This window comes from Zeus faber (genome assembly GCF_960531495.2).
Source record: "Zeus faber genome assembly, chromosome: 1".
In the NCBI taxonomy this organism is placed as follows: domain Eukaryota; kingdom Metazoa; phylum Chordata; class Actinopteri; order Zeiformes; family Zeidae; genus Zeus; species Zeus faber.
Genome location: NC_137193.1, coordinates 29817982 through 29841784, shown reverse-complemented (window position 1 = coordinate 29841784; position 23803 = coordinate 29817982). Strand labels below are relative to the sequence as shown.

General features: G+C 43.8%; 2 protein-coding genes across 2 annotated transcripts in view; both read right to left on the bottom strand.

Moving 5' to 3' along the window:
• Positions 1 to 5615, bottom strand: part of LOC307236675 (triple functional domain protein) — a gene marked incomplete at both ends in the record, with an annotated part of 73198 nt that extends 67583 nt beyond the window's left edge. Inside the window, one exon of the mRNA XM_080009158.1 lies at positions 5543 to 5615. Coding sequence (XP_079865284.1) covers positions 5543 to 5615 — 73 coding nt within the window. The remainder of the gene's footprint in view (positions 1 to 5542) is intronic.
• A 14608-nt stretch (positions 5616 to 20223) lies between these two features.
• The window catches only part of adcy2b (adenylate cyclase 2b (brain)), a 37255-nt gene continuing 33675 nt past the window's right edge, over positions 20224 to 23803 (bottom strand). The window contains exons 20-25 of the mRNA XM_080021558.1: positions 21897 to 22055; positions 21631 to 21777; positions 21383 to 21490; positions 21179 to 21293; positions 20949 to 21073; positions 20224 to 20876 (exon numbers count right to left, since the gene is read on the bottom strand). Of these exons, the coding sequence (XP_079877684.1) occupies positions 20724 to 20876; positions 20949 to 21073; positions 21179 to 21293; positions 21383 to 21490; positions 21631 to 21777; positions 21897 to 22055 (807 nt within the window). The 3' untranslated portion in view covers positions 20224 to 20723. The remainder of the gene's footprint in view (positions 20877 to 20948; positions 21074 to 21178; positions 21294 to 21382; positions 21491 to 21630; positions 21778 to 21896; positions 22056 to 23803) is intronic.

Below are 23803 nucleotides of genomic sequence, written 5' to 3'. Positions count from 1 at the left end.
AGGTCGCCGATATTAGATCCGATTCAACTAATTGTCATTGCAAGTACAAGTAATGAGGCAATGAAACGTATTTCTCCCATCCTAGTAACTGACGTATCTAGGGGCACTGGGCTGCCATATAGCGGCGCCCGGGGAGCAATTAGGGGGTTAAGTGTCTTGCTCAAGGACACATCAGCACGCTACCAGGAGGAGCCTGGGATCGAATGGGCAATGTTCCGATTACTTGCAGACCCCTCTACCTCCTGTGCCACTGCCCCCTATAGGCGATCCGATCGCCAGGGGGGCAGTGGAGGGGAAGGTGGATGGATGCTCGGCCCTTGTTATTGATTGGGTCCTGTCAACTCCCATCAACACCATCTCCGAGAGGGAGCGGAGGTGGAGAAAGAGGGAGGAAGAGGTAGAACCATATCAGTTTTAGTGTGATCATCCACCAGCATGACCTCCACCCACAGCAGCGGAACCACAGAGCAGAGGATAGGGAGGGGACAGTGCCGCTGGATCCTGCGGAGGAGTGTGGAGATGCGCACGCACACACGCACAATCTGAGATGCATTCATAGATTGAGGGTTTCTTTTTTTTAGGGGGGGGGGGGGGTGACCATCCAGGACATTGATGCGCTGATTCCGAGATTCTGAGAACAAGCATCTTCTCTCCCGCAGACAGTGCCGCAGAGTCTCATCTCGGGGACTTTATTTCCTTAATAACATTCTAAATACTAGTGTATTCATTATTTTTTATTGAATAATTTATACAGTTAAAGTTACGTGAATAAACATTTATAAAAGAGTATGAACATTTTATTTCAAATATTTAAATATTTAACTGTGCTTGGTGCGACAATATCACAGCATAATATTCCGTTTTACATTATTTTCTTATCTTTAATATCACAATCCAAATCATAGACATAATGTTAACTACTCTCATGGAGTACAACGCAAAATAAGGATTTAATGTTCAGTCGTGCTGATAATGGAGCAGCATGTCCACCCGCTGAGACATGCTGCAGATTCTAGAGATTATTTCTTATAACATCTTAGTTCTGATAGAAGTTAGTTAAAAAAATCGCCTTAATAATGGCATAGGAAAAACTAATCACCTGTAATACCTTTGATCGTCAATATACAATCCAATCGCAAATTGGCACAAGCCTACTGGGAAGCTCCCACGTACGAAGGCCTTCATTAAAAAAAATATATACAATAAATAATGAAATTAATGAATTTAAATGTAAAATGATTAGCATTGATTGGTGATCTCCCCATCACCAATCAATCCTGTGTTTACGGAGACAACCTGAAGGAAGTCTGCTGGCATTGGGCTCCTGACTCTGCAGCTTAGGCACAAGAGGAAACCTCCACTAAGGCCCTCGATCGGTCTCCAACAGACCAGCAATCAATAGCCATTAGTCGCTGTCTGTGTGTGTGTGTGTGTGTGTGTGTGTGTGTGTGTGTGTGTGTGTGTGTGTGTATAAGCCCACAGACCTCAGCCTGGAAGAATGAGTCTGAGCCATGAGTGCAGCCTTGGATAAGATTTCTCCCTTTCATAAACACACATACGCACACACACACAGGACCTTAATGTTCATTCACGGTGTCGATATAAGTAATTGGTAAATGGAATGTAGTTATAACGCTTTTCTAGTCATACGACTCAAATCGCTTTCCAGTGCCTCCCATTCACCCATGCATACATGGATGGCAGCGGCAGCCATGCAAGGCACACAGCTGCTTATCGAGAGCAGTTAGGGGTTCAGTGTCTGGCTCAAGGACACTTCGACGTGCTATCGGGAGGAGCCGGGAATCGAACCAGGAACCCTCTGGTTACTGGACGACCCGCTCTACCTCTGAACCGTGAATCGGCTGTGTTAATAGCTGATGTATGTGGTGGAATGACTCGATGACTGACAACGTGCCACACGAAATGTCCCATCCTGTCCCAGCTCCAAGGGTGAGGGATCAATTCCAGAGGGGGGCAGGGGGAGAGAGAGAGAGAGAGACAGTGAGAGAGAGAGAACATGTTGTAAAGACAAAGAGGTCGGTGGGGAGAGGGGAAAAAGCGTCGCCCGTGGCTAGACATCGAACCTGAGCGTGTAACAACACAGCTCTCCCGGCTCGGAGAGGGGACACGCCCCCCTCCACCGCAACAACAACCCTTCCGAAAAATAAAAAATAGAAAGACAAGAGTGACACCTAAGCCTCTAAGTGGGTTGTGTAAAACGCCACAGGTAGGTTCTCCAAACTGAGGCACTGGAAGTTGTTTCACTATGTGACTGGGATGGTTTGAAATCAGCAATAACTCCAAAAGAGCTCCTCTTAAGTTAGTTAATTTATATATATATATTATATATATATTTTATCTCTTCTGCCCACTAAAAATACCTCCTTGGGTGGTTGTTTTGGAGAAAAACAGACTTGAAACAACACCACCAACATGGCCTACAATTTAAAGTAGCCAAATAAATGTTTCCCTGATCCAAATGGTGTATTTAGGGGTAAATACCTGTTGATACTAGTCTATATCAAGTAACAAGATAAAAAGCGCGCGCGCACGCACGCACGCGCACGCGCGCGCACGCGCGCGCACGCACGCACGCACGCACGCACGCACACACACACACACACACACACACACACACACACACACACACACACACACACACACACACACACACACACACACACACACACACACACACACACACACACACACCTGTCTATAACCGCCGCTGGTTGCCCTCGGATCGCTCAGGGAAGGGTGCTACCATACATACCGCAGAAATTCGGGTTGCCTTCTTACATTGTTTGCATGTAATTTGAATAACAGTTGTCGACAAGCATTAACGTTGCATAATTGCGCGGCGGCTTATCAACAGTAGACATCGAGCGAGGCCGAGGGAAGTCTCGGCTTTTTGGTCGACACTTTTCCCAAATCTTGTACTGCCAGTAGTGAGCTAAGTAGTTGGAAAATACGTAGTTACTGTTAATTATATGCAAATAAGCGTGTTTGGCCTGTTATCGACTATTGAAGCTAGCGGTAGATGGGGCCTCTAACATAAAACCTTTTTCTCTGAAATAACTTAGTTAGCATATAGTAATCATTTATAATGTAAACCTATATACCAATACCATGCATAGAATCACATTTTCTATATTCTGTATATTTTTATATATTTGGCTGTGTTTGTTCTATATTTTGTGTATACAACTTGTGTGTATTATTTAGATTTTTTTTTTTTTTTCATTATTATTAATATTCTTCTTATTATTGTTGTTGTTATAATTATTATTAGTGACCTAATACAAACTGCTGGACCCACAGACATGGTTGAGGTCTCGTTAGAACCGAGACGTCTCATATACATCGTGGTTCAAGTTTGATCCATATCCATCTACATTAGGAGCAGGAATTAGTGAAAAACTGACAAATTTACCGGAAGTAGCAGAACATTCGTGCATCGCCGATACGCCACCGTTCTAAAACCTTCGGTCGGGTGGCGAAGCGAGATGAGTTGGTGGAGTAAGACGCTTGGTGACTTATCCAATTCGTTACACAAGTGCAGGTTGTGGCTCCGGACGCATCGTGCGAGGTGCGGGGTGCAGGTTCCATCTCCCTGTCGTGGTTCCAAACGGTGTCCGTCTATCCTCTTACCTGCTTGACGTCCGCAGGGCTTTTTTGTTTGATTGACTGGATCTCTTTTGCTCTTCTTGTAAATAAATAAATTCTGTTCGTTGTGTCCGTCCTTACTTTGCGGAATTCAAGAAAGTCGTAAGATACAAACTGTACGAGTCCATGACCGCGTTTCATGGACTCGGAACGCATCGGAAAACTCGGGAGCCGGAAAACTAGAAATCACAAAAAAAGTAATCACAGAAAGTCCGTCACTACGTCGCCATTCCCCGACACGGCACCAAACGGTCACCTGTCCGTCACTGAGAGCGCAGCTCGATTTCCACAGACAACACGGTGAGTCATAACAACGAGAAGTCGCGGCTCGCAGGCAAACGTAGACGGTTGTTTTAAAGAGAGGAGGTTTGCGCTGTGTGGACTGCGTAGTGGTTGAAGTTTTGTTCCCCTGAAAGTAAAATAATTTAACCGGAGATCTTGTCGTCGATTTCAAGCATACGGTTTTGTTAAGTCTTACATCACTGAGGCTGAACTTCCCTCTGTGGGGTTTATTTTATTCTTTTTAATCTCGCAGATACAGACCGCAGGTGCCTGGGGTGGGATGTCAATGCTCCTCTCCCTGTTTAGTTCCGCTCTCCTTATAAAGTCGTGCGGACAGCTACTTGGCTGGAAGAGGCTCAAACATCACCGCCCCCCACCCCCCCATTCAAACCGTTTTCAAACCTCTCTCTCGCTCTCTCTTCAAAGTTTTCCGTCGTGTAGCCAAAACCCAAATCTCTGACATTTCTCATCCTTCTCGCCACCATTATTCGTGGATCTTTCTGCATGTGGACAAATGTTAAGCCTAGAACGCATGTCCCATCCGTGTTTGAAAGGGTTTCGAGTACTCTGGTTTCCTAGCACCCCACAGACAGGCATGCTGTCAGGGTTAGACACAGCCCTGACCACTGCTCCCCCAGAGATGGTTGTGATGGGTAAACCGCAGAGGACTGTATATACTATGATATATATTGTTTTATCAATGAAAACGATTTTTTTCTCCTGGATATTCCATCTCTTCATCAAACATCTTGTTTGTGGCCTCTACCAATGTTAATTTCACATGTATCGATCAGAGTTTGAGCAGGAAACTGTGCGTGCGGTGAAGAGTCAACCATTAACACACTGGAGGTGTTGGGAATGTCTAATGGTGGCTGCTCTTCCACCGGAGCCTGGTGAAATCAGTGCAGGGCCCCGGGTCAGGGCTGCGTGGTGCCCCGAATCGGCCTACTTAGCCCGATGTTAGCGATCTGGTGGTGCGACTAAAACGACACAGCACAGTGTCAAAATGCCGGGGAACGAATACAATAAAACAGCCACCAGCTTGTTCTTAATGTAGTCTGTATACTGAGCACGTTAACAGTAGGAAGCCCCATTTTGACCTAGATAGTTAGCATACGCGCTATGCGAGGGGTGCCACGCCATGTATTGTTTACATAGGACGCCTTTATTGTGGCTGTTTTTCCTCTGACAGCGCGTCAAACTACCGGCACAAAGCGAGCGACGGAGACGATATCGCCCTCCCCATCGCCCCCTCTGTGCGTGCCACCCCACGGTGGTTTGCGCGGAGAACGGCGGCATCTTTGCAAACTCATTGGCAGGCTAGCAGCGCCTAGCAGGAGCTAGCTCCGGGCTCCGGGCTGGGGATGACGTTAGCCTCCATAGCAGCCAGTGTGAAAAACTAGCCTCTCGGCTGCTAGCTGCTAGCCCCAGCGGTACCTGGCGGACTACCACGACGCCTTTTTCAGACAACACACAGACGGGGGAACAATGTCCCCTCGCGTCGCTCGACGGGGAGCGGCTCCGCTCCGCTCCGACCGAGCCCCTTCCTCCCCCCCCCCCGCCGCCGCCGCCTCCTCCTCACCCCATTGCTTACCGGTCTTGAAGAAAGCCGCTATGTCCGCAGCGGCGTCTTTGGACGTCTCCTCCGCTCCTTCCCCGGAGCTCATGGCCGCCGCCGATATGGACGGGGAGCTGCACGCCCGAAGTAAAACACCCCGATTCCTCCCGGCGTAGTCCGGATCAGGACGCCCGACTCAGCCGCTGCGGCTTCCCACGGTGACGGCGGTGGCTGCTCGGTGCTAATCGTGCCATCTGCGAACCTCCATCTTGGGTTAAGGTAAATTATGAAGGAAGGGAAGAACCGGGCTGGAGGGGGGATTGTTCCTCTGAGTGGAGCCGAGGGGAAGAGTCACTGTGGCTGGGGAGAGGGGGAGGAGGACCGGGGCCAGAGGGCCACAGGAGGGGCGGGGCCGCGGCTCGGGAAATGACAAGATGTTAATGCTTATTATTAGTAGTACACATGTGGCGTTATATTTTACATTTGAATATTGAATCGTCATTATAACGCCGACAACCATTATTATTGTTGTTATTATTTATATAATATAATTATTATTATCATTATTGTTATTATAACTGTTATTAATTCATTTTGAAATAAACAAATACTCAATGATTTATTTGACTTCAATACATATACCTTTATTTGTATTTTCTATTGTATTTATTTATGTATTTGTTTTCCTTTTTATTTAATTGTAACAGTTGATAGGCAAAAGCTGACAATTCATTACATTTCACTGCATATATGTATGGAAGTATGTATATGTATGTGACAAATAAGAATCTTGAATCTTGAATCAAATGTTCAAATCCATCAGAAAACAAAACACACAAACCAAATAAATACAAATAAACAATGAAATAATAATTTAGATAAAAACATAACCTTTGTATGTATGTATGTATGTATGTATGTATGTATGTATATATGTATGTATCTGTGTATGTATGTATGTATATATGTATGTATCTGTGTATATATGTATGTATCTGTGTATGTATGTATGTATGTATGTATGTATGTATGTATGTATGTATCTGTGTATGTATGTATGTATGTATGTATGTATGTATGTATGTATGTATCTGTGTATATGTATGTATGTGTGTATATGTATGTATGTATGTATGTATGTATGTATGTATGTATGTATGTGTGTATATGTATGTATGTATGTGTGTATGTATGTATGTATGTATGTATGTATGTATGTATGTATCTGTGTATATGTATGTATGTATGTATGTATGTATGTATGTATGTATGTATCTGTGTATATGTATGTATGTATGTATGTATGTATGTATGTATGTATGTATGTATGTATGTATCTGTGTATATGTATGTATGTATGTATGTATGTATGTATGTATGTATGTATGTATGTATGTATGTCTGTATCTGTGTATATGTATGTATGTATGTATGTATGTATGTATTTATGTATCTGTGTATGTATGTATGTCTGTATCTGTGTATATGTATGTAGGTTTGTTTCTGTGTATGTATGTATCTATCTGTGTATGTATGTGTGTACGTTTGTTTCTGTGTATGTATGTATCTATCTGTGTATGTATGTGTGTACGTTTGTTTCTGTGTATGTATGTATCTGTGTATGTATGTATCTGTGTATGTATGTATGTATCTGTGAATGTATGTGTGTACGTTTGTTTCTGTGTATGTATGTATCTGTGTATGTATGTGTGTACGTTTGTTTCTGTGTATGTATGTATCTGTGTATGTATGTGTGTACGTTTGTTTCTGTGTATGTATGTATCTGTGTATGTATGTATCTGTGAATGTATGTGTGTACGTTTGTTTCTGTGTATGTATGTATCTGTGTATGTATGTATGTATCTGTGTATGTATGTGTGTACGTTTGTTTCTGTGTATGTATGTATCTGTGTATGTATGTATGTATCTGTGTATGTATGTGTGTACGTTTGTTTCTGTGTATGTATGTATCTGTGTGTGTATGTATCTGTGTATGTATGTGTGTACGTTTGTTTCTGTGTATGTATGTATCTGTGTATGTATGTGTGTACGTCTGTTTCTGTGTATGTATGTATCTGTGTGTGTATGTATCTGTGTATGTATGTGGTTGGCTCTTCTGTGAAGGGAAATGTGACCAGATGATCAGGAATCCAGTAGTGACTCATCTGTAAATGTGTCCCTGGCTGGATTTGGAGGAGAGGTGTATTTCAACAAATCTTTACAAAGAAGACTCCATTCCATGATCGTGGGGGCCAGGCCAGTCAGCCAAACCGCACAAACAGCACAACATGTCAGCTGAAGTGGCTTTGTTTCGTCTCACACCAGTGAACGACACAGTGGGAACCATTCAATATGTGTCTGGCGCCACCTGCGGGCCGAAGCTGGAGCTCACATTAACTTTGCAAACTTTGTCTTTGTGTGCGTGCGTGTTCACTTTGACACGAGGGACACTTTGAACCCAATCCACACTGGTCCTGTTGGATGTAGTGATTGGTTTGATGTCATTTCGGGTCCTTCGAGATTATCTGGATAATGCAGCGGACATTGTTTGGATTACAAACGTTTGTACGTTTACAATTAAGTGAATATTGTGTGTGTGGGGTGTGCTAGTATCTCTCTGTCCGTCTGTCTGTCTGTCTCTATTGCTATTGATGTCTGAATATAAGATGGAGCACTTAAGCGCACCCAGAGCAAACAGACGCATGCGTACATTTCTGATAACGAGGTTAACGTGAAATAAAATACTACCATTAGCAGTCATTTACTGGAGTGCAGTGCATTACACAACGCCCCAGCAGAGGGCGCACCACACCCAGTGAACAGGGCTGGGGTCCAACGCCATTAACCTTGTGTGGCGTTCGGGTCGACGACATTTCACACACACACACACACAGACACACACACACACACACACACACACACACACACACACACACACACACACACACACACACACACTATTATGCATGGTGCTTGTTTCATTACATAAGGAACGAAAATAAAATAAACTCTATCTGACACATCACATTGTTTAGAGGAGCGATCGGCCTGCAGAGCCCGCTCTGAGGGGCTATTTTAGATTGGGAGCTACTCATAAAACATTGGGGCGTTAGCATTGGGGCCCACCCCTAACAACACCGCTGCTCAACGTCACGATGTATGGGTAACTTCAACTATATTCCTTCATCAGATTTGCTGCTTTGAAGAGCATGCACCACAAGAAGCCCTACAACCAGCCGCGGGAGAAGCCCCACAACCAGCCGCTGGAGGAGCCCCACATCCAGCCGCTGGAGGAGCCCCACAGCCAGCCGCTGGAGGAGCCCCACAGCCAGCCGCTGGAGAAGCCCCACAACCAGCCGCTGGAGGAGCCCCACAACCAGCCGCTGGAGGAGCCCCACAGCCAGCCGCTGGAGGAGCCCCACAGCCAGCCGCTGGAGAAGCCCCACAACCAGCCGCTGGAGGAGCCCCACAACCAGCCGCTGGAGGAGCCCCACAGCCAGCCGCTGGAGGAGCCCCACAACCAGCCGCTGGAGGAGCCGCACAACACACAAATACGTCCAAGAATGGCCAGACTGAATGGTCTTCACTCCCGATGAGAGCCCCCCCGCTCAGCTGCTGACATAATAAAGATGGTACCAGGACCCGCACGAATGGCAGTGACTCATCCTCGTGTTCATGACATCAAGTCATGCTTTGAGCTGCTGATTCCTGACTCAATTCAGAAAATCTTTCTGGATATGACCAACCACCGTATGTGTATGTATGTGACAAATAATCTCTTGAACTTGAACTTGAACTTGAGGGGAGAGGCATTTTCAGGTAGCTTCATGGCTTTGATACGATAAACGTGAAATCAATTGGGAATATCAGTTCAAAATAATAAACATCAATGAAAATATTGTTTCATTTCAAATTTTCCTAGATATGCATGATTTATGCCATCCAAGTCTTTATTATAGTGGATTTTTGACATAAATTCTACCTTTATCAGAAAAGATGAATGACACTTCCATTGTTGTTTAATTGTAAACATTAATCATATATTTGATCTATATTATTTGGAATTTAGATAAAGACAATATACATTTTTTAACGCAAATTCTTATTTCTGTATTTTCTTTTAAAACCCCAATAATGTCATCATAAAGAGTCAATTTGACCCTAACAGTACCAAACGGTCAGCAAAAATGAACACAGTCACAAAAGTCACAAAACACTACACACAGTATAAAAGAAGAACCCAACGTTTTTTCTGCTAATCCAGAATGCTGTTACGGCTATTATAAATATTTACTTGATGGCATTTAAAATAAACTTGGGGAAAACAGCAGTTCAACCAAATAATCAGACTTTTTCACAATACAGTAACTATCGTAGTGGTAGGCCTGTAGTTACAAGTTTGGAGGTTTAATAATGTTGGTAAATCCTTTAATAACTCGGGCAGGCTCAGCCGCCCCCCCCCCCTGGGATGTTTAATTCCTGCAGAGAGAGACTAACCAAATAGTAATATATCACTTCGAAATGTCAGCCAAGTAATTACTCCTGGCCCTCGGATGGACAGGACGACTCTTACGAGGAAAGTGCGGAGGTCTGTCTATTTATTGGGAAAACCCAGTTCTGATGGCCTCTGTGGTGTCATTACTGTAAATAGAGCCAAATAGTGTAGTAAACCAAAATCCTTTCTGTGTGAAGGCGACAGACGGGCGGAGGAGAGAGAGAGAGAGAGATGCAGAAACACACATGCAGACAAACTTATGTATTTTCTTTTTACAAAAAAATTAATCAATGTAGATCATCTGGATGCTCTTCAAATATTTATCACCAAAATGAGGATAAAATTAGCTTGCCATTTTTTTTTATGACTTTTGCAGGTTACCATAATTTGCCATCGTTTCCTGTGTGGTTATTTAGAATTCGGTTGAAGCCCTTTCAAATGGACTTTTTTTTTTTTTTTGCCAGCCATAATTGAACCACTTCATATGCTTGAGGCGTCTGTCCGATGTGATAAATGGAATCTGCTTCCACTATTTATTTTTGTTTTGAGTAGAGGCAGTGCAGGACCTCGAGTGACCCTGAAGAGACTAAATTCTGAATTTATCATCATCATCATCATCTTCATCATCATCATCATTTTCTACGAGTAACATCCTTATTGTTATTAATAGTTATAATAATAATAATAATAATAATAATAATAACAACAACAATAATAATAATAATAATAATAATAACAATAATAATAATAATAATAATAATAATAATAATAATAATAATTAGGGGTCCAGCCTGTTGTGATTGTTCCGGGAAAATTCTCAGAATTTTGAAATCGAAAACTATCTGGAACACAAAATTGGAAAGAAGCAAGAACATGGTTGATGTCTTGTTCGAACCGATGTTGCCCAACACCTCGTGGTTGAAGTTTCATCCAGATCGATCCACATACGAAACAGAAATGAGCGGAAAAACCGAACAAATTGGATGGAGACGCGGCCCAATGCATTTCACCCTAAAATATTTCCAAACCAGCTAAAAGTATCTGGATCACAATAATGACAGAATCTACGAGCACATACGGCGCAGGTATTCGTGAAAAACGGAACAACTTTGATCCCAAATATTCAGCTGTCTTGGTTAACCGACGTCACTATTTGTAAACAAAATGAACGAGACGAGACGAACGTTGGACGCTTTATGACGTCATCATCTTATTTACTATAAATGTACAGATTCCAATGGAGAATTTCCGGTCGGACCGTGTCCAGTGCACCGTGTAGACTCGCTGATTCGACGTTGCAACCTTTCATTCACATGTGTATTTATGTACCTTCTTACCTGGTAGATGTCAGCAGATCTGTTCGATTGATACTTCATCTCCGTAGCCCCCGTTACTTTGCCGGATTAATGAAAAATAGAACAAAAAGTAGTCCACAAAAACTTGTGCCCACGTCCGGTCGAATCTACTGAAATGTGCGACTGAGTGATGCGTTCAAGATGCATCGAGGCGTCGGAAGGACAGACGCTGTGCAATGGTACTCACGAAAAATATCCAACAGCGTTTTTGATATTTCATGGAACGTTACTCGCTGAAAAGGTAATCCGAGGAAAAAAGTCAACAATCAAATTTAGTTAATTTCGACTGCTATCGTAAATCTACGTGAATACGTCATAATTGACATATACGAGACACAACGTCGCCTAACTTCACTGAGACTCCGGGGTACCTACATAAACAAGGGAAGTCATAACAATGAAAATATATAGTTTAAAGTAAAAAAATAAACAACTTTTTTCTTAATTAACATCATGTATAAAAAATTTCCTACACCTAAACATAACAAAATGTAATGAAAGGGCAGAAAGGGTTTGTAGTATTGACAAATTCCTCCATAACAATTGTAATGCGAAAGAAATGGTAAAGTTCCATAAATGTTGTCTGCATTACAATATAGACAAGTAATCTTTTAAAATGAATTTTCCAATTGTTATTATTATTATTATTATTATTATTATTATTATTATTATTATTATTATTATTATTATTATTATTATTGTTAATAGTAGTAGTAGTAGTAGTAGTAGTAGTAGTAGTAGTAGTAGTAGTAGTATTAGGCAAGGCAACTTTATTTATTTAGCACATTTCATACACGAAGCAGACTCAATGTGCTTCACATTAAAAAAAAAAAAATATATATATATATATATATAGACTACTCACAAAAAGTTAGGGATATTCAGCTTTCGGGTGAAATTTCAGGATGAACCTAAAATGCACTATAACCTTTACAGGTGAACTTAATTTGACCTTCTCTAAACTTTTGAATGCACATGTCCAACTGTTCAATGTTTCAGTACTTTTTACACAACTAGCTGTTCTCTAACAAGGAGCTGAACAGGCTGAACAAAATTCACAACAGGTGTTTGATCCATGAATCGACCAATACATTTCCTGGTTCAATTAGAATTGGTATTTAAACAGTCCTCTTCATCATGCTGTTCACGTTTTTACATCATGAGACCAAGACGACACCTAACAATTGATCAACAGTACCTGCCATTGAGAGGCTTCAAACAGGATGTTCTCAGAAGGAAGTGGCCACTGAGCTTAGAGTGTCACAGAGTGTCATCAGCAGCTTGCAACAGAGATACAGAGACTGGAAGAGTCACAGAAAGGCATAGAAGTGGACGTCCCTTGGCCACATCCCACACTGATGAGCGCTTCATTGTGAACAGTGCCCTGTGGAACCGGATGATGATGCCACTCAACTCCAGGCACATTTAGACGCTTGTGGGAGGGGCTGCGAACAATAACTAACTACAAGAGCAGCTCCTCCCCAGCCACGAGTGCGGACGCCTCCCTGGCCAACCAACTGAACTCCTTTTATGCGCGGTTCGAGTCTGGCAGCAGCACCGCTAGCTCGCCGGCTAATTGGAGCTACACCGCTGGGGACGAGCGCGCACTCTCAGTGTCCGTGCACGAGGTCAGGAGGGCTTTGATGCGGGTGAACACCAGGAAAGCTGCGGGTCCAGATGGCATATCTGGACGAGTACTGAAGACCTGTGCTAACCAGCTAGCTCCGGTGTTCACCACAATATTCAACATCTCCCTGGCTGAATCAGCGGTCCCGTCCTGCTTCAAGAGGTCCACCGTCCTTCCTGTCCCGAAGATCGCCTCTCCAACCTGCCTGAATGACTACCGTCCGGTGGCCCTCACCTCGGTGGTCATGAAGTGTTTCGAGAGGCTGATTAAGGATTACATCTGCGCCTCCCTCCCCCGCACCTTGGACCCGTTGCAGTTCGCGTACCGGCAGAACAGATCCACGGATGACGCGGTCTCTCAGGTACTGCACACCACGCTCACGCACCTGGATGGCCAGAAGGGGGCCTATGTGAGAATGCTGTTCATTGATTATAGTTCAGCTTTCAACACCATAGTCCCCACCAGACTGGCTGTCAAGTTGTTGGAGCTAGGATTGAATGCTCCGCTGTGCACCTGGATCCTGGACTTCCTCACAGGCCGCCCCCAGGTGGTCAAGGTGGGGAAGTACATGTCAAGCTCCCTCACCCTGAATACAGGATCCCCCCAGGGCTGCGTCCTCAGCCCCCTACTGTACTCCCTGTACACACATGACTGTATGGCCAGGTCCAGCTCCAACACCATCATCAAGTTTGCTGACGACACCGTGGTCGTGGGCCTGATCACCGACTGCGATGAGAAGGCCTACCGCGAGGAGGTGGCTGACCTGTCACTCTGGTGCCAGGACAACAGCCTCCACCTGAACGTCAGCAAAACCAAGGAGCTGATTGTGGACTTTAGGCGTGGATCACAATCGAGGACGCACGCGCCGTTGTGGATTAATGGGACTTCTGTCGATAGGGTGAGCAGCTTCAGATATCTGGGAGTCCACATCACAGAGGACTTAACATGGACTGTTCATACAGACACTCTGGTGAGAAAGGCGAGGCAGCGTCTCTACCACCTCAGGCAGCTGAGGAAATTCCGGGTCTCGGTGAGGATCCTCAAGTCCTTCTACTCTGGAGCAGTGGAGAGCATCCTGACAGGCAACATCACTGCCTGGTTTGGGAACTGTACTGCCCAGGACAGGCGGGCCCTGCAGAGGGTGGTGCGTTCAGCTGAACGTACCACTGGAACTACCCTCCCCCCCTTGCAGGAGTTATACACCAGGAGGTGTAGTAGCAGAGCCCGTAGGATCATGAAGGATCCTCATCACCCCAACAACGGACTGTTTCAGCTGCTGCGGTCAGGCAAGCGCCTCCGCAGTCACGCAGCGAGAACAGAGAGACTGAGACGGAGTTTCTTCCCTCAAGCCATCAGAACTGTCAATGCTGACCTCACCAGGGGTCCTAACTGAGCCATGCACTAGGCTCCACTACCTACTGTACTGTATGTAGCATACTGTACCGCATACTGTATCACTGTTCAGGGTTGTTCGTGATGCCGTATTGCTGCGCCGTACTGTTGTATACTGTGCTGTATTATCCCAAACACTACCTCACACTATTCACATTCACATGCCACTTTAATTCACATGCCACTTTTAATGCACATATCTGTATATACATAGCCATATTCCTTCAACCTATTCCATTTTATTTCAATTTATTTTTTATTGTATTTTATTCTATATATTTTTTATCTTATTCTATAAGTATTCCACTTACTGTATTACGTTTTAGGAGTCAGTTAGTCGGTCTATTAGAAAGTAATTTTCTACTTTTTATTTTATTTTATTTTAGTACTTTTTCCTAGGACTTCTTGTGTGCTATCACCGGGTGCGTTGCATTACATTTCACTGCATATATGTATGGAAGTATGTATATGTATGTGACAAATAAAATAAAAATCTTGAATTTAAGGGAGGTGAGAGGCACCCAAGTGTCACGTCAGACTTTTCCAAACCGTTTACATCAGCGTGGTCTGCGTGCTAGACGACCTGCAAGGGTACCTGACCACACCACCAGGCACAGGCATCATCGTCTTGAATGGGCCAGGGAGCATTTACGCTGGACAAGGGACCAGTGACCTCAGTGCTGTTCTCTGATGAAAGTCGATTCACGTTGAGCAGAAATGATGGCCGCCAACGATGTTGGAGACGTCAAGGAGAGCGCTATGCATCAGCCACTGTTGTCACCAGACGAGCCTTTGGTGGTGGTGGTGTTACAGTGTGGGCAGGTGTGTCTAGTCAATACAGAACTGCCCTACACCTTGTGAATGTTACAGTGACAAGCCCATACTACCTGAATAACATCATTAATCCAGTCATTGTGCCCCTGCATGAACAACACAGGGCTCATTTCATCTCCTTGGACAACAATGCTCCAGCTCATCGAGGTCGTATCATTAGGGAACGGCTGCTGGAGACTGGGGCACCTCAAATGGAGTGGCCTGCACTTTCTCCAGACCTGAATCCCATAGAAAACCTATGGGATCAGCTGAGTCGCTGTGTAGAGGCTCGTAACTCTGTGCCCCAGAACCTCAATGACCTGAGGGCCGCCCTTCAAGAAGAGTGGGGGGCCAGGCCTCAGCAGACAATAAGTCGACTTGTGAACAGCATGAGACGTCCTCGAAAGCCAAATATCCATAACTTTTTGTGAGTAGTGTATATATTAGCATGTTGTACAATTAAATAAAACAGGATTTAAAATAAAGCATAAAAAGACATTTGAATAAAATAATAAAGATAGAAGTGCAATGTAATTTGCGTTTAGCAGGAAGCAAAGGTAAATATAAACCTTTTTAGTCTTGATTTAAAAGACAAGGTTGGAGAGAGTCAAAACTTCAGGAAGTTTATTCCAGCTTTTTGTTGCCTAGAAGCTAAATCCTGGTTTTCTACGTTTAGTTTTGACTCTGGGAGCAATCAACAGACTGGTCCCAGATGATCTTAGCAGTCTAGAGCATATGTATCAAACTCAAGGCCCGTGGGCCGAATCCGGCCAAGAGAAAACAAGAGAAAAATTGATGCAGAGGGAAGGTAATTTAATGAAAGATGGAAAAGCGAATACGTGTTTGTGAAAAACTGGTATGTCTTCTGTGTTACGAGGCAGTGTCGGTGATGAAGGAATACAATTTACGTCGGCATTTTGACACTAAACAAAGAGCCAAGTATGCTAAATTTAGCCTTCAGTAAAAAACATCAAATTGTCCAAGAATTAAAAGGCAGGCTGCAATCGCAGCAGAATATGTTTACATGTTTAAGCTACAGACAAAAATGATGCAGCAGTGAAAGCTAGCTTCATTGTGGCTGAAGAAATCGCCCGAGCTTCCAACTGTTTTTCAGAGGGTGCATTTTTGAAGCGGTGCATGCTAAAGGTATGTGAGCAGGTGTGCCCCGACCAGATAGACTTTTAAAAATGTCAGTTTGTCAAAAAACACAATTGCAGACCGAGTTAAGGAACTAGCAGACTGACAACACAGCTGGCCGAAGAGACACGCAGTTACCTGGCTTTTTCATTAGCTGTTGATGAAAGCATAGACAACACAGATACAGAGCATCTATCCATTTGAATAAGAAGGGAGGGACATTTTTGATGCGGTGGAGAGGTCCGTAAGTAAAACTAAATGACCCAGGGAAAAGTTGGTGGGGCTAACTACCAATGGCGCACCTGTAATGTGTGCATCACCTCATCAACGTCACCCAGAACTTGACCAATATAGTTGTGAACTGAGACAACCCATAGCTATTTTGAGTTAATTACATATACTACTTTGTATGTGTAGCAATGTATTTAGTGTGTTTACAAGTGTATGTGTTCATGCAACCAAATGTTTACTGTAATCAAAACCATCTCTCATTAGTTGGATGTTTGCCCTCTCCATGGCTGTCTGCAGCCATTTGCTTTTGTAAAATGCCACATAGGTCACACATGTTCTTAGCAGCTCACAATTATTTGTTGTACCATAGTTCTGCCCTTTTCAACTGTGACAAAAAAGTTTTCAACAAAGTTGATGTAATAACTTGTGTTTAATCATTTTTGTTTTTGTTATTCACTTCACAAAGTTTGATCTTTGATTGATTGAGTAATGTGGGTTTCTTAACCTGATCAATTAAATTGATTTATGTTATAATAACAGAGTAATGTGCTTACATATATTTTCAAATTGATGTAAATGCATGTGCAATATTTCTACACTTGGATTAATAATAATCAAATGCAGAGACATTAAGTTAGTTTAACAATATGTTAAGGAGTAGTTACATTTATACAGTCTTAGTTACAACCAGCCTTTTGATGGCAACCAGATGCTGATGGGGCCCGGGGGGGAAATGAGTTTGACACCCCTGCTCTAGAGGGTTTATATAGCGAAAGCATTTCAGTGATAAAGTTTGGCCCTAAACCATTTCGTAATTTATAGGTGAGCAGCAGTATTTTGAAAAATCAATTCTCTGACATACTGGGAGTGTTCACATTTTTTGGTCTTTGTTAGAACTCTGGCAGCAGAATTCTGAACAAGCTGTAGCCTTTAGGAAGACCCGCAGAGAGACCATTCCATTAATCAAATCTACTGGTAACGATGGCACGAACAACTTTTTCCAAGTCTTGTTTGGACATGAGTCCTCTTAGTCTTGCAAAATCTTTAAGGTCATAGTAGGCAGATTTTGTTACTGACTTGATGTGGCTGTTGAAATTTAGATCGAAATCCATAAGATTTCTGGCTTGGTTTTTGGCTTTCAAGGATAGGGACTCAATGTGGAAGCAAACTTACAGCCTTTCTTTTTTGAAACCGAAAACAATTATCTCAGTTTTGTTCTTATTTTGTTGAAGGAAATTCTGGCAACATTCAGTACTTGACTTGCTCAATGCAATGGCCAGCAGATCAATAGGAAGATCGTCATTTGGTGATATAGCTATATAGATTTGGGTGTCATCTGTATAACAATGGCAATCAATATTATTATTTTGCATAATTAGGCCAAGTGGGAGCATGTTGAGGTTGAATGAAGACGGTCCTAGGATTAAACCTTGGGGGAGTCCACAATTCACGTTAGTTCAGATACATAATCGCCAATGGAGACCAAATAGTTCCTGTCTTGAAGATATGACCTGAACCAGCTTAAGACTCTGTCGGAAAGCCCAACCCAATTTCTCAACCTGTCCAAAAGTATTGAGTGGTCAACAGTGTAGAATGCAGCATGCAGAACGCATTCCTCTAGTGATGCTTAATGAACAAAGACAACATGTTCTTAAGGGAGAGGCTTTCAATTTAATTTAATTTAATTAATTTGATTTAATTTGATTTAATTTGGTTTAATTTGATTAGATTTAATTTAATTTGATTTGATTGATGAAATAAAGTTTTGATTGAATTCAATCCTATCTAGTACCTTGGATGCACTGTAGGCCTGTATTACCTGGAACAGACAGTTTCCAGGCCATTTCCACAGGAAATGGTTAGGAAATGGCTGGAAACATGGGAGCGACCAGGAGGGAAGCAGCGAGGGGCGTGAGAGTGGAGAGAAATAAATAGGAATAATTTCATGATGCTTGTCTAAACAAAATACTCCACCAAATGTGTTGACTCCAGCTGTACTTGCTACATGCTGGACCGGTGTCATACAGTACAGTTCCAACCCCGTAGAGTGCGGTACAAGGTGGGGTCCCCCTGCACTGGCTTAAGGGTCTGGTGGTGGTGGCTGTCAAGAGCAAAACTGAGGTGTTTCTTCTCCACCGCAGCTGTACGACAAAATATGTCAAAGTAATTATTCTTCGCGGTGCGTTTCTGGGTCACCGACACCATGAAAGTCTGAGTGTTGAACAAAGCAGGCATGCAAGCCCCTGAGCTTCTAATCACACTGAAGGGAGGCTCGACTCTCAGCGGGGGGCTTCATGCTGTAAATTAGAGCACTTCATGAACCATCACCCCCACCTCCACCCCACTCTCCTGCAGTGGCAACTGGGTTGAGGGGAGGAAAGGCTGTTTAAAATTTATTTCACCCGATTTATGGTACATATTGTATGAAAGGGTGAATTTCTACAGAAAAATTGGACAACCTTGAACGAGGCCTGAAGCATACTTGGTTGGTTCCCGTTTGAAATCTTGAAATAACAAGCGTATAAATGTGAACCTTTTCTTCTGTGAATACAAAAGAAAACTGATGAGGATTTATTCTAGTGACAAAGATACAAAACAATAGCCTATATACTGTACAACCATTAAAGATCACAAGGGAAACGCAAAAGTTTCCATCAGCCAGAAGCATCACGGAAAATAAAGAAAAAATAGGAGAAGAAGCCATTGCTGAAGTTTACAGTGCATTACGCAACTTATTTTAAAGGGATCAGAGTACATCCTATGATAGAGCACATTAGTTTGCTTCCCTATATTTTGGCATTAGCGTTTCACTTTGAATGATAGATCCTATCAGGATTTTGACTTTTAAAACATACTGTTATGATTAAAGATTCAACACCTTTGCCTTCACCTTCCAAACGAGTCATATAATAACAAATCGTGTGATCCGTGTGCACTTCACACCATTTACAAGAAGCATAGACCTCTACAGAACAACCATCCCTCGCCCAATATTCCTTCATAAATCAGAATGAAACAGAGATTTATGCGGCCCGAACCACCTTTCCAATGGTGGCGATTTTACGACAGCACTCTTTTGCCGTTTTATGGCTTTATAATTGGAGGGCCTTTTTCTTTTCTGGAAAAGACTCTAAACCTTTCGCTTTGACAGCGACCGTATACAGCGTGAGGGCACATTTAGAAAGGGCTGTGCCACGAAGGCGATAAGTGCTTCAATTAGAGTGAAGGGAAAAAAAGTAACTGGCTGACAGGAAATGGTCATTACATTCAAAAATGCTTCATCGCACAAGTCTTTATGGAACAGATTCCGTTTTTTTTGACGCGTTGGAAAACAGGTTCTTTCCTCTTGCCTCCGTATAGTGTGATGATCATTATTTACCTCCACATGAGTTATCTGTTGAGTTTTCTGTTAAGTATCATTTTAGGACCAGTTCATTAATACCTATTGGCAATACATACACCGTTTTATCCTGTTTTTCTTCCTTGTGATGGCTCAAAATAGAACTAGAAACTAATTGAATAGAATTGATAAGAGACAGTCAGGGAGGAGATCAACTTATTTACAAATATTTAATGCATTACAAAATGACCACAGTGCAAATTTACACACATATCGTGGTTGGCTTTTGGTTTCAGGTGAACTTTCAAAATCCCCCCACCAATGTCTGCCTACAGAAACAAAAGCTCCAAACAGCTATAATTACTATTCACAGAGCTTGGCAAACTACCTACTGCACGGAATATGTTGGCATCGAAGGCTGAACAGGACAAAAACACTTGTGGTCGCCCGTTTGGAAGAAAATGGAACAGGCTGGCTCGGGGGGTGTGGGCACCCCTATCAGTTTTGTCCTGTCAGGCAGCAGTTTGCTAAAATACTCCTAAGCGCTGCAGCACTGGTTAGCTCTACACAAATGCTTTGGTACAGGTGGTCGACGCACAGCGCCCTCTGGTGGAACCTTTCCTCCTCAAGGCCGGAAGGCCGCGCGCAGCCCCACACTCAACTTCACTCCTTGGCCGCACACTCGATTTTTTTTTTTGTCTAAGATGCTTGTCTATATCCAGTACCGTTGAGCTCTGATGATAACCAAGTACTATAAAGAGCACTAAGAAAACCGCCTTGACCTTTCTAAGTCTGTTTGTTGTACAGCGAGTGTTCCCGTCCAGCGCTCAAGGCATCACAGTCCCCTGCGAGAGGGAGCGGGTCATCTCGGTGTGGACAAAGTAGGTCTTGAGCTCTCCCTTGCCCTTCACGTTAATGATGCCCCTGCAGGAGCACATGTAGCCCAACGTGGAGAGGATGTGGCTGGTCTCTTCTGTGACCTGTGGGGGGAGGGAACAAAGCCCTATGAGATTAGTTCGCCCACTATAAATAAATATAGAAGAGAGATCCACCTGAATTTTCCCTAGAACACCAGTGGTCTCCATCCTGCTCGCCACGTTCACGCTGTTCCCCCAGATGTCGTACTGTGGTTTTTGGGCGCCAATGACCCCCGCGATCACTGGCCCGTGGTTGATCCCTGATCGGGGGAAAGTCACCAAACCCAATGACTCCTGATGTAATACAAAGGTAAGATGAATTTGTCAGGAAGAAAGCTGAAACGTATGCAACCTGGAGCTCTCACCAACTCTGAGTCGGAAGTCATTGAAGGAATGCTTGTTGATGACCTCCAGCTTCCCGACCAGGGCGAAGGCGAACTCCACCATGGTTCCTATGTGCATGTACTGCCGGTCATGCTCCTGTGGGAGACCCACGGGAGATGATAAGTTGCTCTGCGATGCCTGTGAAAATCCGTATTTCATAATTCGTGTCACTACATGACTAGTGCCTGTGTGCTTTCTGGTCCCGGCGTGGCGTTGAGGCCGGTGGCAGCCATGTAGGTGCTCCCAATGGTCTTTATTTTCTCCACTCCGCTGAACTTGGGCTTGGACAGCAGCTAAGGCAGATAGAAAACAAAGTGACGCAAAGCCAAATTCTGCTTAATTGCCACGTTGTTGGTAAGAATGCATTTGGCAACAGTAAAAGTGGCTTTTAAGCGTGGTCTGTGACAGGTGTGTGAGTTGCTTTACTTTCCACCTCGTCAAAGTCGGCTATGATCTCGTTGAGGAGGCGAAGGCACTCCAGGCCCTCCTTGTTGACGTCCGACTCCGTGTAGAACTCCTTGAAGTCCGGGATGGAGGCGAACATCACGCACACTGACTCGTACGACTGGTGGTACAGGTCCTGGTGACACAACGGATTAACATCGAAGACACTGGACAATAGGAAGTTTCGAGACAAAAAAGCTGGTTTATAAGCCTTTCCTATTCTACGGCGACCTCATCCTCTGCTAGGAAATGCACCTCGTTCTTCCAGTTGCGTCCCAGGAAGTGCTCGGCAACGTGCGCGGGCAGGACGTTCTCCAGCAGAACGCGGTTGAGGTTCTCCATGGTCTCGATCTCCTCACACTCCCGCTTAAACTTGTCCCTCCACAGGAAGTCTAACCTACAGTAATATTCATTCTGTTACAGGAGGACACAGAGTAAAAAAAAAAAAAAAGAAAAAACAAAGGGACACCTGCGTCATTCGCAACAAACAATCTGCGACAATAGAACTCTACAGAAAGTGCACTGTTGTAAAAAATCTCTACACCCGGAAAAAGGTGAATTGACCTCTACATTTGAGGTCGCCACTGCAGCTTCATTACCACAGGCGTGGTAAATTAGCATTCCTTTGCCTTCTTTTTGATTTGCCAACTGAGAACCTTATGGATCGTCTGGGTGGGCGTTACCAAGCGGAACTAAAGGCCTTGTTTGGTATTCATAGGAAAAAAAATTATGTTCTAATGAGATGACAATGAAATAGCAAGAGGAGCTTTTCGACCCACGCTCAAAAGAAAAAAGAGTGTGTGGAAGGATGGGGCTGTTTTGCATAAAAGATAGCCACTGCCTGTACATTGGTTATTTATGCTCGGAGCGAGTTCGGGAATGCATCTAAACGTGTTTGGGAGGCTTATCTATCGGGTCAGAACACCCCAGCAGCCGGGGTTACTGTACCTGCCCTGTATGTGTGTGTACATCTCTGAAAGGCGCTATCACAGACAGAGTTTCCTGAATCACCCATCGCTATTTAGATACCTGTGGGCTGGTGGCTACACAATAGTGTCTTGGTGTCCACAGTGAACTGCAATGTGTCGGGGGAGTGCGTGGGTGCTTGAGTGCGTCCGTTTCTCTAACACGCAAGAGCATCAGTGAGGTCAGACACTGATGTTGGGCAATGGCTCGCAGTCGGCGTTCAAATTCATCCCAAAGGTGTTCATTGGGGTTCAGGTCTCGGCTTCCACACCAGAGTCAGAAAACCATTTCTTTCTGGACCTCGCTTTGTGCATAGGGACATTGTTGTGATGAAACAGAAAAGGGCCCTCCCCAAACTGTCCACAAAGTTGGAAGCACACAATTCACTAGAATGTAATTGTACTGTATGCTGTAGCATTATCCCTTTAGTGCAAGATATCCCTTCAGTGGAATTAAAATTTTTGTACACTTACACTCAAATCAAAAGTAACACACAGTTAGTGAAACCTGACAATGTGCGCTGCAGTCACAGAGAATGGGGTCCTCCACTGCCATGCCAACTTAGACCCTTGCAACACGGCCCAAATACTGACATTTTCAGACAGACGACACCGTGACAGCAGAAGACCAAATGGAAGCAGAGCAGATAACACATTGTCATGTGGGACAATATGCCTTTCCACCCATCTGCTCTGCTCCAATACCAGTTTCATCAGCATCCACAATTTTCACCTCAATACCTCCCACCATAATCTCCCCGTCTTTAATCCCATTGAGAAGTTGTTGTTTTTTTCACCCAAGATACCCCTCATTCAAGCCATGGAGGAGGCCAGCGACCAAATTGATGCAGGGCCTGTACAAAGATGGATTCGCCACTCAAGAAGATTTTTCCCTCGCTGTCTTGCGAGAGAGGACAACGTGGACGAAGTGCCACGGCCAGATTCAGCTAGGCGAAGAGATGATGCTTTGGGTTCCTGCAGTACTGGTCTTGAGTGTTGAGTTGTCAATATATTCATGTACTCTGACAATATCTCTGAAAAAAATCAAACCCACCCTATCATTAGAAAAGTAGAAATGTTAAGCGTGTTTTAGATTGAGCACAGTGTGTAACCGGTTCATTCAGACCGCATGAACCACGTGTGCCATACGGTGACAAAATCGGGTTTTATAAATCATTGTAGAACTTTGAGTGACGT